Source organism: Drosophila bipectinata, chromosome 3L (genome assembly GCF_030179905.1).
Source record: "Drosophila bipectinata strain 14024-0381.07 chromosome 3L, DbipHiC1v2, whole genome shotgun sequence".
Classification (NCBI taxonomy): domain Eukaryota; kingdom Metazoa; phylum Arthropoda; class Insecta; order Diptera; family Drosophilidae; genus Drosophila; species Drosophila bipectinata.
Genome location: NC_091738.1, coordinates 9,120,694 through 9,139,811, shown reverse-complemented (window position 1 = coordinate 9,139,811; position 19,118 = coordinate 9,120,694). Strand labels below are relative to the sequence as shown.

Here is a 19,118-nt window from a genome sequence, read left to right as displayed (position 1 = left end):
TTCCACATTTTGAAGGGGACCCTCCACAAAATTTGAGAAAAAATCTAAAAAATATTTTATTATCAGATTTTAATGCAGAATTATTGAGAATCTATCTAGAAAACGTTTAAGGTATTCCGTTCCAGAATCGGATGATTATTGGCCAAGATATGGCCCGTCGCAGGAACTCATATAAAATCAATGGACTTTTCACAGAGATATAAATATTATAGATACCATATAAGAATCATAAAGCAATATCAGTGATTTCGAAGCAAGCCAGAAAGGAAAGCTCACTTTGGGCGGAGCCGAAATAGATATACCATTGCACTTAAGATCGAAATATCGGATATTGCAAAAATCGGATATAGTTAACCGATCCCTATGAGAAATTTATAATAAAACTAATTTATTAAAATACAAAATTTACAAAAAAAAAGTCTTAAAATTCCATCTTTAAAAATGCCAAAGTGTGGTCATTTCCGATCCTTCATAGAGCAGCTATTTAATATAGACAGGATCCTTATGAAATTTGGCCGATCATATCGATTGGCCAAAAGTAGAATGCATAGAAAATCCCAACTAAGAGCCATTAACTCCCTTACAAACTCCCAACTCCCTAACTTTAAAAACACCAAAGTTATACCATTTCCCATCAATCAGTTATATAGAAACTATAGGATATAGCCGGCCGATCCCGGCCGTTCCGACCTATATACTTCGTGCAAAGTTGAAAGTCTATAGCCTTAAAGATAAGAGACTAGTTCGCAGACAGACAGACATGCTTAAATCAACTCAGGAGGTGATCCTAATCATGAATATATGTATATACTTTATATTGTCAGATGTCTCCCACTATTGCTGGTAGGTTTTAATGCAAATCAATGGAGAAAAAGAGTAATATATTCCCCTCAAGGATCTAATGGAAAAAGGCAGAGATAATGATGTTATTTGAGACCCCATACGAACATAAATATTAGGATTAGCAAGAAATGATTTTTTTATTAACGAATGGAATTAAAACTAAAATTAAAAAAAGGTAACAAAAATGGGCAATCGGTCGGGTCGGTTTTTCGGGGGTCTGCGAGGGTCTGAATCCTTGAGTTATCTTAGTTCCGGGAGGACCTGCGTCCACGAGATCTCTTATGTTTAATTTTTGTTATCCTTTTGGGCAGCTTCCTCTTGGTCTTTGACTTGACAGTACGCTTCTTCTTCTTGGCTCCTCCGCTTGATGGAGCAGCGGTAGTGGAGGCAGTGGAAGATGCGGGAGTGCTGCTGGTAGGATCAGTGGATGCAGGAGGTGTAGCAGGCGGCGTAGTCGAGGCGGGGGGCGTGGTTGGACTGGCCGGAGGAGTAGTACTGGGATCGGTGGGTGTTGTGGGCGAAGCGGGTGGGGTTGTGGGATCCGGGGGGGTGGAGGTCTGGGCGAGGATAGTGGCAACAAGGGCCAGGAAGCCAAGGAAGTAAGCCAGTTGGAATCGCATCTTGTGATGTATCTTCGAGTACTGGGACTGATGTACCTTCTCTGGCCAAACGAGGACTATTTATACCCCAACCGAAATACTTGGAAGAAGCTACCAGCTTGTTGGTTTCAAACAAATATTTTCATATAACCCGTATTATGTTTGCTTAGTCGCGATTCTAAAAGTGTCATCTAATTCCACATCTAACTAGGTTACCTAAACACGGGTCGGTATCATCTATTCCATATTTTATAACAAAATGGGAAATTTCTTAAATGAATATTATGTTTTTTTAAACTCACCCACTGAGTTCTCAAACTTGAACTTGACTGGATTCTCGGCACGCAGGCGCTTGGCTATTTTGCGACGTTGCAGGGGCACCACCACCAGCAGGGTGAGCATCGCCACCAGGAGCGAGAGGCCCAGGCTGGCGCTGACCGCTATCCAAGCGGGGATGCTGTCCATGTAGAGCAACTTCGGTCCGTCCAGCACTACGCTGATCACGTTGATGAAGAAGGTGGCGCCATAGAAGATGGGCAGCGAACGGAACCCGGCCTTGAGTGGCTCTTGGGCGCGAAGGATGAACCGGCGGATGGCCAGAAAGAGGAGGATGCTCACAATACCGCTCAGCACCGGCGAGATGAACCACGGGCCAACGATGGTGCCCAGGGTGGACCACTTCAGTCCCTGAACACCCCGGGCCACCAAAGAGAATCCAATGGTGGAGCCAACGATGCTGTGGGTGCCCGAGATGGGCAGCTTCATGAAGGTGGCAACCAAAAGCCATACAGCACTGCTGGCCAAGGCAGCCACGCAGCCCAGCATCAGGACCTGCTCCGAGCCCTCGTACAGACCCACCTCCAGGATGCCCTTGCGCATGGTGTCCGAAACTTTGTATCCTGAAATGAGGATATTTTTAGAAGAGGATCTTATCTTCTCTTAACTGAAAGCTTACCAATTAAAACGGCGCCGGATATCTCGCAAACGGTGGCCAAGACGCAGGCCTGTCGAATGGTAAGGACTCCCGAGCCAACACTAGTGCCAAAGGAGTTGGCCACATCGTTGGCGCCGATGCCGAAGGCAAGGACGAAGGCGATCAGGAAGCCGATGACGACCATCCATAGTAGATCCGGCGAGAAACTCTCCATGGTCGATAGGTGTTAGATGTTAGGTGTATTTTTCAAAATTGTCCCTCAAAAAACCTCTATAACTTCCTCAAACCCTAACTAAAAGTCAAGTACTATCCTTGATCCTTAAAAACTGAACTAAAACTTGGATGGGGGTGTGGTGTGACTTGGTTTTAACTGTGTGGTGGGTGGTGAGTGATGGATTTGTTGCAAAACAATCGCTGAGAACTTATAAAATACAAGACTACGTAACAAATGAGGGTCGAAACAAAAATCCAAAAATTGGTTAATTAGGTGAGAAATTCTTTTCAAATATTCTCTAAACAGAATCTATCTAGAAATCGTTTAAGGTATTCCGTTCCAGATTCGGATGATTATTGGCCAAGATATGGCTTTCGATGTGGAACGTTTTGTCCTTCCCTGCATTTTTCCACATTTTGAAGGGGACCCTCCGCAAAATTTGAGAAAAAATCTTAAAAAATTTTTATTATCAGATTTTAATCCAGAATTATGGAGAATCTATCTAGAAATCGTTTAAGGTATTCCGTTCCAGATTCGGATGATTATTGGCCGAGATATGGCTTTAGATGTGGACAAAGGGGAATGTGTATGGCCTAAATTCATGTTCGCCTCCGACCCTTAAACGTTTTATTATTTTATCCTCCATTTAGCCTTGTTTATTTTTAAGTTTATTTTTATTTGTTTATTTTTTAAAACAACAAATACTCAATTTTTATTAATAATTTTGGGACAAATTGTGAACATTTTTGTTTTAATAACCCAGTTATATTCCGAATTAGATGACACTTTTAGAAATGCGACTAAGCACACATAATACGGGTTATAACGAAATATTTGTTTAAAACAAACAAGCTAGTATCATCTTCCAACAATTTCGGTTTGGGTATAAATACTCCTAGTTTGGCCAGAGAAGACACATCAGTCCCAGAACTCGTAGATACATTCCAAGATGCGATTCCAACTGGCTTACTTCCTTGGCTTCCTGGCCCTTGTTGCCACTATCCTCGCCCAGACCTCCACCCCCCCGGATCCCACAACCCCACCCGCTTCGCCCACAACACCCACCGATCCCACTACTCCTCCGACCAGTCCAACCACGCCACCCACCACACCAACTACGCCGCCCACCACGCCTCCTGCATCCACTGATCCTACCAGCAGCACTCCCGCTTCTTCCACTGCCTCCACCACCGCTGCTCCATCAAGCGGAGGAACCAAGAAGAAGCATGTTTTCAGGTCAAGGTGCAGGAGAAACCGCCCCGGAAGGAAGACAATATCGCACCGCAGGGGATCCCGCGGACGCAGGTCTTCCCGGAACTAAAACCACTCAAGGATTCAAACAGCCGCAGACCCAAGCACCCAAAGCCCCTGGATTACCTATTGTTGTTATCTTTTTTTAAAATTAGTTATAGTTTAATTCTTAAATAAACATGAAAAATCGCCAAATATTTCAAGAACCCTTTCTAAAAAGAACAAGAGGCTTAATGTCATAACTTTGTATTTATTTCTCATATATCTACATAGTGAAATACTTTATGATGTGGCTCTCAATGGAATGTAAATAAATCGGACTGGAGAGCTCACAAGTTCATAGAAATATGAATACGGAACCAAAAAAAAGTACAGAAATTAGGAAACCAACGAGGAAAAACAGCAGTTGAATAAAATTTAACAAAAGAATACATTTTGAGTAATAAAAGTATTTAAGAAACAATGCTTTTGTTGTACATAGTTTGTATTTTATTCAAGTGTTTTGCTCTGTTCTATTGATTGGTGTAAATTATAAGTTGAAAAATATCTCGAGTGGATGGCGACTAGGTCTACAAACGGGGTTTCAAATGCCATTCGGTTGTGAACAAAAATCGCAGTGTATCAATATTGAATAAAATCACGACATGCTTGGCGTACACGTATTAAATAATATTAATATCAGTTAGCATCAGAGACTTTCTATGAGCTAAGTACAATGCTTTTAGTTAGGCGAGTAATTTTGTTAAGATTCTCCCACTTGTTGTCTTGTGTCTTCTCTGGCGTTTTTAATCTTAGGTTTTTGTGTTTTCCAACTTGTACAATTACGAAACATTATTAGCATATATGCTATTACAATTAATAATTGAATGACACGCTCTGATCGCAGCCTCCGGCCTCTAGTCCCGGCCCATGTCATCCACGGCGATCGCACAGAGCACATACATTATTCCGGCACTCAGCAGAGCCGTAACCGGCACCGTCACAATCCAGGCATAGGCGATGTTCCGGAACAGGTGCCAATCGACACTGCCATCAGCCAGAGGCGTTTCATTCGGCTGGGCGACCTTCTCAACTTCCGATCCTTCCTGGCCTTTGGGCTGATTCTTCTTCCGTCCGGCTGCACTGACATGACCGACGAAAACCACCGAACCGACCTTGCAGTGAGTAGTCGAAATGGGCAAACCAATTTTGCTGGCCAGCAGTACGGTGATGGCCGCTCCAATTTCAATAGTGAAGCCACTAAAATAAAAATATAAACAATAAAGGTGGAGTTTATGGTGGGAATAGTAAGAAAACTCACGTCGATGAGGTGATTTTGGTGAGGTCATTGCCAATGGTTTCAATAACACGTCGGCCCCACAGCCAGAGGCCCACGGAGATGCCGATGCCACCATAGATCAGGATATAGATGGGACTCTCCGCCTGCTGCATAACCGAGCCCTCGCGATAGATCATATAGAGGGCGATTAGGGGACCGATGGCGTTGCTAACATCATTCCCGCCGTGGGCGAAACTGCCGAAAGTGGCCGTCAGGATCTGGAGGAAGGAGAAGAGCATGGAGATCTCGGGAGTCTCCTCGCCGCCGCTGGCCCTTCGTACTCCGGCCGCCGCCCGTTTGAACTCGTCCTCCTGCTCGTTCAGCGCCTCTTTGCTCTCAATCAGCGGCACCTTGCTGGAGTTGGGCGACAACGTGGAGCTGATCATCAAATCCAGACTGCCGCCGCTCTCCACCACCTGCAGGTTGTTGTTGGTGGCTTTGGCAGTGGCTCCCGTTTCCTTTCCGGCTCCCGAATCCGATCCACTGGCATGGGGTTTGTTCTAGAAATTGTCAAGAATGTCATAAACTGTCCATTGCTTTGATTCCATGACCTTTACTTACCTTTGGCTCCTCCTTGGGCGACTGGACTCGCTTGAAACACTCCTGCAGCTTGCGCCCGTTTTGCTGTTGCTGGTTCTGCTGCTGCTGCTGCTCGTCGATGAAGTTCAGACTGGTGATGGTCAGGTCGGTGTTGTCCAGGCTGGCCTTGCCGAGCAGATCCTCGGCCTTCTTGATCAGCTGCGGATCGATCTTGTACTCCTCGCCGGGGGCGTTGTTGTTCTTGGCCGCCAGCCCGAAGGGGGCCAGCTTGAAGGTCCTGGGCGAGTTGTCGCTCAAGGAGACCAGCTCGGTGATCTCGGCGATGGCGGGCAGGGGTTTGCCCTCGCTGACCAGCGACAGAGGACGCCGCTGCTTCTTGGGGCTTCCCGACGGAGAGGATTCTAAAATAAATAAGCGGAATTGAGTTAAAAACACATAATTCGCCAACTATTTGTATATTTATTCGCCAACAAGCTGAATAAAGTTGGTATTATAGCCCATATTTGTATAATTTGTTGACTTTGCAAAGTATCTATTGCCAAATATCGATGGTGTTGAAATAGATGGTGGCGTTCATTGTTCCATCAACCCCATTCTGTTGCGAATCCGATGCCATATGGCGAATCGCTACTGAGCACACATAGGCTTATTCTTCGGGTGTTTGGTTGGAGCAAACAATCCGCCAACATTTTCCTCATCAATTCGGGTATAAATACTATGCTATTGAGGCTAAAAAGTCATATCACGGTTAGTTTTAAAAGATACAGACTAAGATGCGATTCCAACTGGCTTTCTTCCTTGGCTTCCTGGCCCTCGTCGCCAGTGTCTGTGCCCAGACCACCCCAACGGACCCTACCACTCCCACCGATCCCTCTGCTACTCCCACTGATCCCTCTGCTACTCCCACTGATCCCGCAGCTACCCCCACTGATCCCGCAGCAACTCCCACTGATCCCACCACTGCTACACCGGCACCCACAGATGCCTCAAGCAGCAGCACTACCGCTGCCTCCACGGACTCCACTACCAAAGCCTCAACTGGAAAAAAGGGAACCAAGCGTACGTGGAGGAAGAAGACAAAGAGGGGTCCACGTAGGACTAAGTACTATACTCATGGTGGTAACCGATCCAACCGCAACAGCTCCCGTCGCAGGAACTCTCGCCGCTCTGAATCCACCCGAAACTAAGGAACTAAACCACCCGAAACTGCTGCAAACCCCCTGATTTGATATCCCTCTGTTCTTAGATTTTAAATTGCATTAATAAAAGGAAAATATTATCCAAACTTTAAAGTTATTTTTGTTCGGGTGATCTACTATATGAATTTTTTTTTTTATCTTAGAAATCAAGGGACTTTGGATACGCTTACATATAAGATTTTATAAGAGATAAGATTTTAGTTTGATTATAATATAGGTAATTACTTTACTTCAAAGACTAGTAGAGTAAATTATTTTTAAAGTCTGCAAAATAAGGGATAATATAGGATAGTCTTCAGGGATAATTTCTTACAGTGTTTTCTCCGGGGAGTTGTAAGATTCTTAGGAACATCCAGGAATTTTAAATTGTTTTCTTTCAAAAATACATGAAAAATAATTCTATTTTCATAATATATCGTTCATTAAGGATCAATGCAAATTAAACAGAGATATATATATCATAGAGACCATATAAGAATCATAAAGCAATATCAGCGATTTCGAAAGCGTTTTTTATTAAAAACCAGAAAGGAAAGCTAAAATCGGGCGGAGCCGAAATTGTGATATCATTGCACTTAATCGGATATTTCAAATATCGGTTATAATAAAATAATTTCATAATAAAACCAATTTATTGAAATCGAAAATTTTCAAAAATAAGTTTCAAATTCTCTTTAGAAATGCCAAAGTGTGGTCATTTCCGATCCTTCAGTTATAGAGCAGCTATATGATATAGACAGAGGATCCTAATCTAATTTGTCCTTTCATATCGATTGGCCAAAAGTAGAATAACTATGAGCCATTAACTCCCTAACTAACTCCCTAACTTGAAAAACACCAAAGTTATGCCATTTCCCATGAATTAGTTATACGAGGTGTGTTCAAAAAGTAAGGTGACTTTTCAAATTTCGCGGGCAACATATTTTCGATTATCGATTTTTTTGTTTTGTTATATTGGTACACTCTTCCCTAACATCTGTACCAAGTTTCAATGGAACATCCTCTTTTGTTTGGTTGTGAGAGGCGTAAAGTTACAAGTTATTTTGCGAGCTCGGCGATTTTTTGCTATCGAAAAATATGGATCAAAGGATTTGCATCAAATTTTGTGTAAAAAATAAAATTAAGTGCTCTGAAACACTTGAAATGTTGACAGTGGCATACGGTGAAACTGTTCTGAGTAAAAAAAATGTGTACAAGTGGTACAAACTCTTCCAAGATGGCCGGGAAGATGCCAATGACCAGCCTCGCTCTGGACGCCCAAGCACGTCTACAACTGATGAAAACGTTCAAGCAGTGAAGAAAATTGTTTTGGAAAATCGTCGAATCACTATCAGAGAAGTTGCTGAAGATGTCGGTATATCGCTTGGCTCGTGCCATGAAATTTTTTCAAACGTTTTGGGTATGAGTCGTGTGTCAGCGAAGTTTGTTCCGAAATTGCTGAATTTTGACCAAAAGAACCGTCGCATGAGCATCGCTCAAGAGCTGTTGAATGACGTCAACGACGACCCAGATTTACTCAAAAGGGTCATAACTGGTGACGAATCATGGGTATATGGTTATGATATCGAAACCAAACCAAAGGACGGAGATTTGCAACGATTGAAGAGATAAAGACTGTATCGCTGGAAGAGCTCAAGGCTATACCGAAAAGTGCTTATGGGAAGTGCTTTGAGGATTGGAAAAACCGTTGGCATAAGTGTATTGTATCTGAGGGGGATTACTTTGAAGGGGACAACATAAATATTGATAAATAAATTAATAGTTTTTCTTGAAAATACAAAGTCACCTTACTTTTTGAACACACCTCGTATAGCAGCTATAGGATATAGCCGGGCGATCCCAGCCGTTCCGACTTAGATACTTCGTGCAAAGTTTGAAGCATCTCTACAGCTTTAAAGCTAAGAGACTAGTTCGCGTAGAAACAGAGAGACATGCTTAAATTAACTCAGGAGGTGGTCCTGGTCATGAATATATATACATTCTGGGGACGGATGTCTCCCACTATTGCTGTAGGTTTTAATGCAAATCGATGGGGAAAAAGATTAATCTATTTCCCTCAGGGATCTAATGGAAAATGTAAGAGATAATGATGTTATTTGAGACTCCATTCGAACATAAATATTAGGATTAGCAAGAAATAAATGTTTTATTAAAGAATGTAATTAAAACTAAAATTAAAAAAAGGTAACAACAATGGGTAATCGAGGGTCGGTTTTTCGGGGGTCTGCGAAGGTCTGAATCCTTGAGTTATCTTAGTTCCGGGAGGACCTGCGTCCACGAGATCTCTTATGTTTAATTTTTGTTATCCTTTTGGGCAGCTTTGTCACGGTTTTTGACTTGACAGTACGCTTCTTCTTCTTGGCTCCTCCGCTTGATGGAGCAGCGGTAGTGGAGGCAGTGGAAGATGCGGGAGTGCTGCTGGTAGGATCAGTGGATGCAGGAGGTGTAGCAGGCGGCGTAGTCGAGGCGGGGGGCGTGGTTGGACTGGCCGGAGGAGTAGTACTGGGATCGGTGGGTGTTGTGGGCGAAGCGGGTGGGGTTGTGGGATCCGGGGGGGTGGAGGTCTGGGCGAGGATAGTGGCAACAAGGGCCAGGAAGCCAAGGAAGTAAGCCAGTTGGAATCGCATCTTGTGATGTATCTTCGAGTACTGGGACTGATGTACCTTCTCTGGCCAAACGAGGACTATTTATACCCCAACCGAAATACTTGGAAGAAGCTACCAGCTTGTTGGTTTCAAACAAATATTTTCATATGACCCGTATTATGTTTGCTTAGTCGCGATTCTAAAAGTGTCATCTAACTCCACATCTAACTAGGTTACCTAAACACAGGTCGGTAACATCTATTCCATATTTTATAACAAAATGGGAAATTTCTTAAATGAATATTATGTTTTTTAAACTCACCCACTGAGTCCTCAAAGTTGAACTTGACTGGATTCTCGGCACGCAGGCGCTTGGCTATTTTGCGACGTTGCAGGGGCACCACCACCATCTGGGTGAGCATCGCCACCAGGAGCGAGAGGCCCAGGCTGGCGCTGAGCGCTATCCAAGCGGGGATGTTGTCCATGTAGAGCAACTTCGGTCCGTCCAGCACTACGCTGATCACGTTGATGAAGAAGGTGGCGCCATAGAAGATGGGCAGCGAACGGAACCCGGCCTTGAGCGGCTCTTGGGCGCGAAGGATGAACCGGCGGATGGCCAGGAAGAGGAGGATGCTCACAATACCGCTCAGCACCGGCGAGATGAACCACGAGCCAACGATGGTGCCCAGGGTGGACCACTTAAGTCCCTGAACACCCCGGGCCACCAAAGAGAAGCCAATGGTGGAGCCAACGATGCTGTGGGTGCCCGAGATGGGCAGCTTCATGAAGGTGGCAACCAAAAGCCATACAGCGCTGCTAGCCAAGGCAGCCACGCAGCCCAGCATCAGGACCTCCTCCGAGCCCTCGTACAGGCCAACCTCCAGGATGCCCTTGCGCATGGTGTCCGAAACTTTGTAGCCTGAAAGGAGGATATTTTTAGAAGAGGATCTTATCGTCTCTTAACTGAAATCTTACCAATTAAAACGGCACCGGATATCTCGCAAACGGTGGCCAAGACGCAGGCCTGTCGAATGGTAAGGACTCCTGAGCCAACACTAGTGCCAAAGGAGTTGGCCACATCGTTGGCGCCGATGCCGAAGGCCAGGACGAAGGCGATCAGGAAGCCGATGACGACCATCCATAGTAGATCCGGCGAGAAACTCTCCATTATGGATCGGTGTTAGGTGTTAGATGTACTTCAAAATTGTCCCTCAAAAAACCTCTATAACTTCCTCAAACCCTAACTAAAAGTCAAGTACTATCCTTGATCCTTAAAAACTGAACTAAAACTTGAATGGGGGTGTGGTGTGACTTGGTTTTAACTGTGTGGTGGGTGATGGATTTGTTGCAAAACAATCGCTGAGAACTTATAAAATACAAAGACTACGTAACAAATGAGGGTCGAACAAAAAATCCAAAAATTGGTTAATTAGGTGAGAAATTCTTTTCAAATATTCTCTAAACAGCCATATTTGCGCTTAAACTTCATTGTCATTATTTTCATAATGAGAATTGGGGAACAACTCGCCGCTTGGACCTGACAAGGTGCGTAACTCTTAAGTAACTAGGATACCCTGAAATGTTTTAGCCCTTACGATTGGGGCGTGGGGGTGTAGCCTCTAACTTCTAAGCTGAGGTTCAGCCCTGTCTCTAATTAATGCAATAAATAATACGAATAATATATCCTGGACTGGACAGGACACTAAACACTAAACACCAAAAACTAAACTTTTATAATTCCAAATTAAAATCCTTCTCCTTGTCGGGCTAATTGATGGAATTCGAAGCTCGACTTTGACAAGTTCTACAGACTCAATGGTTACTCTTGAACTGGCATTCGTTTAATCCTTGGATGGCTCCTTTTAGTAATATTTGGGGATTACTTTTTGGGATTTAAACGATTCTGGTTGTTGTTGTTGTTGATGATGTTGTTGTTGAGTAAGTGTTGAGTTGTGTTGAGTAGTGTTGGTTGTTGTTAATTCTAATAAGTTTCTTGTTATGTTGAGTAGGATTTAAGAGTTGTCGAGTTGGCAAACTAAAATTAATAAAAAAATTAATTAATTAATATGATGGAATTATAAAAATTCAACCCACTTACCTGACGTTTGGGGTAGCAAAATTGTATCCACCGTAGAGAATTATTCACCATGTCTATAAGAAATAAAATATATAAAATTTTAGCTATTTGAATCATCGGTTTAAAATCACTTTAGACCGGTTTGAACCAGAAAACAATCATTTGAATAAGTTTTTCAATTGATTTCAAATATTTTTTGTTTATTTCCAGATCTATCTGGATTCCTGACTCACGTGGATCCATCAGCTATGTAGAACTTTAACAATTTAAATGAAAAATTCGCAATTGAAAAGGTAATTGTCGCATGCTGTTGTTTTGTTTATTGTTTAGATTGTTGTAACAACAAACAATAGATTTTCATTGCCTATAATGAAGATCAATGACTGGGCCAGCAATAATGTAATTTATTCTTTTTCAAAAAAAAAGGTTAAAAAAAACAAACAATTTCGTTCTAAGAACAAAACCAAACCACACCCACACAAAACATTATTCAAGAAAACCCACCCACCCGTAGGCAAGTGGAAGACAAATGACGCCCAGGCCCAGGGCAGGGTAGGGTGTGGGGTTAGAGGTCAGGGCGCTTGAGGCAAATAACGAGGACAATGGCTGACACCACGGCGTGGCAAGGTCGCAGTGCTTTATGCTGATTAAGCTGCGATGTATGGTCGCGAAATTTCCATATTTGCGTGCCACAAGCATGCCCCATTTTCCATGCCCCTTAACCCCACGTCGGTTCCTTGCAAATTCTCACAATAGAAATGGGTAGGAAACAATCATAGTTTTGTGGTAATCGCCTCCAATTTGGTGGCGTATTTTGAACTTTTGAACTAAAAATACGCCAACACGCAACAGCACAGTTTTAAAGTCATAGTATTCCATAAAAGCTAATAAAATGATGAAAAACTGATGACGACCTCGAGTGAAAGGGCATGAAATAAAAATGTCAAAAGAGAGTTATGGGAAACCAATAACTCATAAATTCTAGCTATATGGTTTTAGGACAAATATGTTGTAAAATATTCTATTATTAAATACATGATGAAATAAATATAAAACCTTAGATTAATAATTGCGAAATTACAGTTATTGCCTTTTAGCTGGACAGTTTTGTAATTGAAATGGACCGTTAGAAAGGCCGAGTGGGCGGTGGGTGGTTTATGATGGGCAGGGGCAGGAGGTTGGGGCAGTAGGCACGTAATTCGATTGCTGTAGCATGACATGGAAATGAAACTAAAATGGATTGGACGGCGAGTGGAAAACACAACAGATGGCCTATAGTACACTTAAAAAAATTATATTAAATTAAAAAAAATATATATCCAAATAGATACGATATATCTAAATAAAACTTAATCTTTTTAAAACTCTCTCTCAACTTTTTAAATAATTTTCTCCAAGTGTTTGATGCACTTAGCCCGCGTCATGTTGAACCTTGACATTGCCGCCTACTGACTACTGACTACTGACTGCAATTGCAACTGCCACGGCAACACACAAAACTGCATTTAATATTGATTTAATTTGCCGCAGTTGCCCAAGGACGTTGGTATCAAGCCCATGCCATTGGATTGGGTGGTAGTGGTGGTGGTGGGCGAATTAAAAGACCTGTTACGGAGCTCGTTCTCCAGGACGGGACGGACAATAGCGGCCGCTGCACACATACACCCCTAATGCGATATCCACTTGTTGTAGCCTTACGGGGTGGTTTTTTTTTTTGCGGCAAGTTCAAGGTCATGCTGCCGCAAAATACGGGCTAAAGTTTTTAAATTAACACCACCCCCTTACAGCTCATCCAGCGGCTGCCAAACTGCGCGGTAGAGGCCCTTATTTTGAATCCCATTGGAAGCTGAATCCAATTGGAAATGCTCTCGGGTATGAAAGGGTGTAGAATACACATGATATATAATAGTATATATTATTTATATAATATATATTGTAGTAATTAACAAGCACGTGCCATAATAAAATAAAATAACATTTAAAAACAATTGGAAAGTAAAAGCTTTAAAAAACTTAAGTAATACGATTTTTTATAAAATATTTTTAAAGAATCAACTTTAAAATCGAAACATTTTTTTCAAAAAAATTAAACAAAAAATTAGCTAACTAAATACAATTTTTATCTCTAACAAGCACTTTAAATAATTGAATAAAATACCATTTAAAAACAAATTACAAGTAAAAGCTTTAAAATAGTCAAGTTTTTAAGTATTTTTTTTTAACTTAATTTATAAAAATAGACCTAAAACTATCTAATATAAATATAAAATTCTTTAGCATGTTTTTTAAACTATTTTTAATCACTTTTTTGTTCATTTCTATCCACTGTACTACTTCCAGCACGTGTGACTGTACAAAACTTAAAAGATAGGCTAAAAAATAAAGCCGCAAATATTATTGCCCCTTTGCTTTTTTTTTAAACCATTAAACATTCATCACCAGACTTTGAACTTTGTTTTGGCATTTCTTTCGGGCTTTTTAAGGTTTTTTTCCATCACACGCGATCCTAAAATGGAATCACGAGTTTGTCGGCTGATATTTAAAACGTGTGGATGGCAAAATAATAAAAAAAAAAAAAAAACCAAAACAAAACAAAATAAAAAAAAACCTGAAGAATATTTTTGCCGGCGCCGGAGAACAAAAAAAAACAACAAAAAGCTCCTCTGGTTCGGCTCATTGAATTTCACATACATATGCTTATAACTAGGTATGTCGGCGAGGAATTAATGTTTTGTTGTATAGCTATATATATATAGATATTTACATATGGACGCATGAGTATAGAAATCCCATTCCAATTCAATACTTTTTTTTTTTGACCGCCTGGCAACAGAAAAGATATTGAAGTTTTGTAGAAAATGTACAGTCTAACTTTAAAATAAATAATTAAAAATCTATAAATGTTTCTGAATAATTGAGATTTTGTGTATTTTAGATAACTAAATTGTTATAATAAAGAAAATTCTTTAAAAACTCACAGATGTATCAATTAAATTTATAAAAAATTTAAAGAACCCTTTATAATAGAAGCCTTGGAAACCCAATAAGTACAGTTACAAGCCCTTGCTAGATTTCACAAAATTTCGCAAGTTGCAATACAGCATCGGGTTAATTTGCAAAACACTTTCCATCCGGCAGCGAGTGTGTACACGCTTTGACCTTGCAGGGTTGCTGCCACCGCCGCACCACCCACTGGTCCAGTTTCCCACCCACCCAACTACCCGTTCATGGCCCGAACCAATCAGCTTTTACTCATGATATCATTCGGCCAGAAGAAAGAACCGTCTATTTGGATTTACAAATTCTTTGTTTGACGTAAAAAAAAATATTTGGAAAAAAAATAAGATTTTTTCAAAAATTAAATTCACACTGTTTAAAGTTTGAGAGCCATTGTGATTACATATATTAAAGTTTAAATACTTTCATCTGGTTGCTCCACTTGGCTTTTTGTTAAAATTAGCTTTCAGACACAAAAACTGTACACAAAATAGCTGAAGTTTTTTTTCTTTTATTTCTATTTGTATGCACAGTGGAATACTTTTGAATATTATAGAAAATATTATTACTTTCGGAGGTTTTTAAATATTAAAACTTTTATCTAACCTGAGAAAAATATATGGACTTAAATAAAGATAAATTTAAAAAAAATAGTTATAAGATTTTTTTTAAACTTTGTGGATTTATACCCCACTGTAAAAAAATTAGTTTCCTTTTTCAAAAATTAAAATTTTTCAAGCATCCTTATAGCAAAAATCATCCAAAATATAGAAAAACTATACACATCCTGAACAGATTTGAGAGTGAATCATGCCACCTAGAGTTTGCGGTTAGGGAGGAGAAAGGTGAAAGTGGGGAGGACCGGGAGAGTCTCGTCTGGAAGCTGCCAGAAGAGAGGAGACAAGGATAGAAGTATGATGATGCGCAGGGCGCCCATGTCATATCCTTTTTGGGTGGCTTTATGTTGCTGTTGCTTTTGGGTGCTGCTGCAGCTGCGAAGCAACAACAACAACAAACCACAACAAAGAAAGGCGACTTGAAAACAGCTGCACATGGCTGCGATGGCTCTCAAACTGTATGACCAATATCGAAAGTAACTGTACTCCTTACAATAGAAAATAATACATTTACGAAACAAAAAATAATACAAAACACTTTCCTTTCGCCCACCACCCACACTGCCCGTTTTCTTGTTATTTTTTTCTTCACTTTATCGATTTTTCCAATCAAACCAAAGTCAAATAAATGTTTGCGGTTATTTGTATTAAAAATCAATTGCACCGATTTTTTTGTCGTTTTCGTATGTTTAAAATATTTAGAGAAATATTATGGTGAAAATCTCTCACACCCACAAACCTACGCAAAAAAACACGCGGCGCCAGCCAGACTACAAGGATACACAAGGATATCCGCGCATACAAGCACACACCTATAGAACGCGCACTGGGACTTTTAACTTTTTTTTCGAAAAGCTTGACAAAACTAGGAATCGGTCCACTGACAATTATTTTCAAGACAAAATCGAGGAACTGTCCATTGCTCTGGGTACTCACTTGAACAGCAACACTTTTCCAAATCAATAACTCTTTTATTGAATTTATTTAAGCGGGACGAAGTCGCGCGCAACCACCGGCTAGGGATGTCGGAAAGATATATACGTTTATCGTAACATCGATATTTTTGGAAAAAGAGATAAATATTTTTATCGTAAATTTCTTGTCGATTAAACATGATTGGCAGCACTGTTTTTTGCCAGTTTTTAAAATTGTTTGAGATGTGAAAAACCATCCAAAAGGTAATCCTTAGAATCTTTTCTTCCAAAAACCATTTATTTAAAAAAAAATGTTCTTTATTTAAAAGATAAACAAGCAATGTATAATGTTTAGACCCTCAACTTTAAGTTATACAAATATTTTTAATACTTTGAGGGATTTGGAATATGATACCATGATTATTTTACTAAACAGAATCAATTTGTAAGCACAAAGTATATTATTTAAATAAAAATCCCTTTTTTATTTAGAATATTTAATTAGTTTATTGATGGCGCCACTTTCATTACATTTCTTATCTACATGTAAGGTTTATGTAGAAAATGAGCCGTATGTTTTAGTTTGGTAGTGTGACCGCATCATTCACGGCAGCCGTGACATTACAGAAACTAAAACAAAATATATATAACAAAGCAACCAAATTTAGGCCCCCTAAGATCGGGGCAATAAAATTCCATTTAAAAATCGGGGTGTGAATTTGAACACTATGTTCCACTTTAGCGGTTTCAATATGATGTTCCCAGAGGGACGTAACTTTACGGCCGCTTACAAATGCTTCTCCGTGTCTATGTTGCCCGGAAACGAGCGCTCCGATGTGGAAAAGGGGGGCAAAAGTGAGTAAACTATGCCTATGTCTAACTAGAAAACACTTTAGAATAACCCCGATCTATAGTTATTATGCCAAATTCGGCGCTGGACACTCTCACTCGCTTGAACGTGGAATACCCGATGCTGTTCAAGCTTATCAATGGCAAGAAATCCCGATCCTCACACGCCGGTGTCCTGGAGTTCGTTGCCGACGAGGGAAAGTGCTATCTGCCCTACTGGATGATGGACAATCTTCTGCTAGAAGAGGGCGACATTCTGAATATCGAGAGCGTCTCGCTGCCGGTGGCCACGTTCTCCAAATTCCAGCCTCACAGCACCGACTTCCTGGACATCACCAATCCGAAAGCCGTGCTGGAGAACGCCCTACGCAACTTCGCCTGCCTCACTAAGGGCGACGTTATTGCCATCAAGTACAACAAAAAGGTCTACGAACTGTGCGTCCTGGAGACGAAGCCTGGCAATGCCGTCAGCATCATCGAATGCGACATGAATGTGGAGTTCGAGGCACCGGTTGGTTACAAGGAACAGTCAGAGTCTCAGGCATCGGGTTCAGGGCAGCAGGGCGCCGGCGCTGGAGCAGCCGGTGGTGAGCTGGCCGGGGCAGCTAATGCCGTTCTGGAGGAAGTAGTGGAGACTTTTAAGGGTTCCGGCGTGCGTCTGGATGGCAAGAAGAAAAAGGAGAGTCAGCTAGAGACCCCGGTGCTAAAGAAAGTCTTGCCTCGCGGCGTCCCCGACTATGATTTCCAGTTCGGTTTAATCCGATTTGATCGCAACATTCGGCCCATTAGCGACAGAGGGAACGATAAGGCTGGTGGATCTGGGAACGCCGATGGAGACGATGGTGAAAGCTTCCAGGGCACCGGCTTTTCCATGAAGAAAACGCGCAAATAGCTCTAGTTCTAGCCGTATAATGTGTGACACATAGAAATTAAAATAGAGCCTCCTGATCACAGGGGCAGAGTTAGCTTGATGGCCTCCTCCTTGGGTGGTGCAGGTGGCGATATCGTAGTCATAGGCGGCAGGCGTCGTATCTTCCGGCCGTGCTTACCCTCCTTGCGCTTCCACAGGCCAGAGCGTGGCCGATTTCCCAGCTCCCTCATTCGCTGCGCGCTGCCCACGTGCTCCTTGTTGTGCTCCGTGTTCGATAGACGTCCCACGGTGGCCATGCAGGTCCGGTGAAAGGCAAACTCCCGCTTGGAAGGCAACTGCACCACTACCTTCTCATCAAACTTGCGCAGAATGGTACCAAAGGTGCCGGCGGCGTGGATCAAATGGCACTGCTGGCCGGGATTCTTCTCCAAGCAGTGGATGCGGGTGCCAACGGGCAGGGCTCCAAGAGGGTAAGCATCGCCTTCATTAGGACGCACTGTTAAAAATTTGATTAGATTAATCCATATCTTTGGGGAAGTAAACCTACCAGGAATCCGTGGGATTACGCGTGAGGTCTTTAGGATGTCACCGGCTTTCATGTTCTCAGTGGCAAGGATATACTTGAGCTCGTCTCCCACGGCCACCAGAGCCACCTTGGAGGTTCGACAGCCGTCGCGCAGAACCTCGAGGACAAGCTCCTCCTGGGGCGATCCCTCAGCGGGACCGTCACGCACCCACTTAACCCAGCGGTACTGCTGCTTGACACCGCCACCAATGCCCTTGGCCACCAAGCGACCGGAGACGGGATCCCGTCCCGCAAGATGAGTGATCTTCAGTGGCTCCACCGTGTATTCTTCTGGAAAGTGAACTGTCCGCCGGAATTGCTGGCCGGCACCTGGTTTCGGCTTCTCCACCACTTTCGTTTTGCCGCGCAGCTGCTGCAGGCCCACGACTCCCCGGCCAGCTAGCTGTATGGGCTGCAGGGTGAGGGCGGTGTTAAGCAGCCGCGTTAGACTTTGCATTTTCACAGATAAAAATTAAGAAATAGAACCCAAACTGTTACAAAATCGAAAGCAGCCCAACAGCTGATTCCATAGCGAGGTGACAGAGTTGCCACTTTTTAGATATACAACATTCCAGATGGCGCTGCAAGATATGCCGATGATGGTACTCGTTGGGTAAAAGAAGGCCCCAATAGGTTGGCCATGTATAAAAATATTGCCCATGTACAAACCGTTTACCAATTCTAAGCTCCAGCAAGGTTACACCCCCCTACACTCAATAAAAAAAAATATATTTATGTTAAATAT

General features: G+C 42.2%; 4 protein-coding genes across 4 annotated transcripts; 2 read left to right on the top strand and 2 right to left on the bottom strand.

Annotated features, from left to right (window-relative positions):
- Positions 1 to 3,539: 3,539 nt before the first annotated feature.
- Positions 3,540 to 3,911, top strand: nol (no optic lobe). The gene has a single exon (XM_017234369.2). It carries the CDS (start codon positions 3,540 to 3,542, stop codon positions 3,909 to 3,911), a length of 372 nt encoding a protein of 123 aa, XP_017089858.2.
- Positions 3,912 to 4,307: 396 nt separating this feature from the next.
- Positions 4,308 to 16,252, bottom strand: NaPi-III (Na[+]-dependent inorganic phosphate cotransporter type III). Its single transcript, XM_017234678.3, has 7 exons — positions 16,111 to 16,252; positions 11,582 to 11,634; positions 10,459 to 11,518; positions 9,806 to 10,402; positions 5,721 to 6,100; positions 5,142 to 5,659; positions 4,308 to 5,080 (listed from the first exon to the last, which is right to left on the bottom strand). Exons 3-7 carry the CDS (start codon positions 10,649 to 10,651, stop codon positions 4,738 to 4,740), a joined length of 2,031 nt encoding a protein of 676 aa, XP_017090167.2. The 5' UTR covers positions 10,652 to 11,518; positions 11,582 to 11,634; positions 16,111 to 16,252; the 3' UTR covers positions 4,308 to 4,737.
- A 436-nt stretch (positions 16,253 to 16,688) lies between these two features.
- Ufd1 (ubiquitin fusion-degradation 1-like) lies at positions 16,689 to 17,902 on the top strand. Its single transcript, XM_017234702.3, has 2 exons — positions 16,689 to 16,943; positions 17,003 to 17,902. Exons 1-2 carry the CDS (start codon positions 16,817 to 16,819, stop codon positions 17,827 to 17,829), a joined length of 954 nt encoding a protein of 317 aa, XP_017090191.1. The 5' UTR covers positions 16,689 to 16,816; the 3' UTR covers positions 17,830 to 17,902.
- On the bottom strand, positions 17,831 to 18,922 carry mRpL2 (mitochondrial ribosomal protein L2). The gene is made up of 2 exons (XM_017234703.3): positions 18,356 to 18,922; positions 17,831 to 18,304 (listed from the first exon to the last, which is right to left on the bottom strand). The coding sequence occupies exons 1-2, from the start codon at positions 18,828 to 18,830 to the stop codon at positions 17,886 to 17,888; spliced, it is 894 nt and encodes a 297-aa protein (XP_017090192.2). The 5' UTR covers positions 18,831 to 18,922; the 3' UTR covers positions 17,831 to 17,885.
- Positions 18,923 to 19,118: the final 196 nt, after the last annotated feature.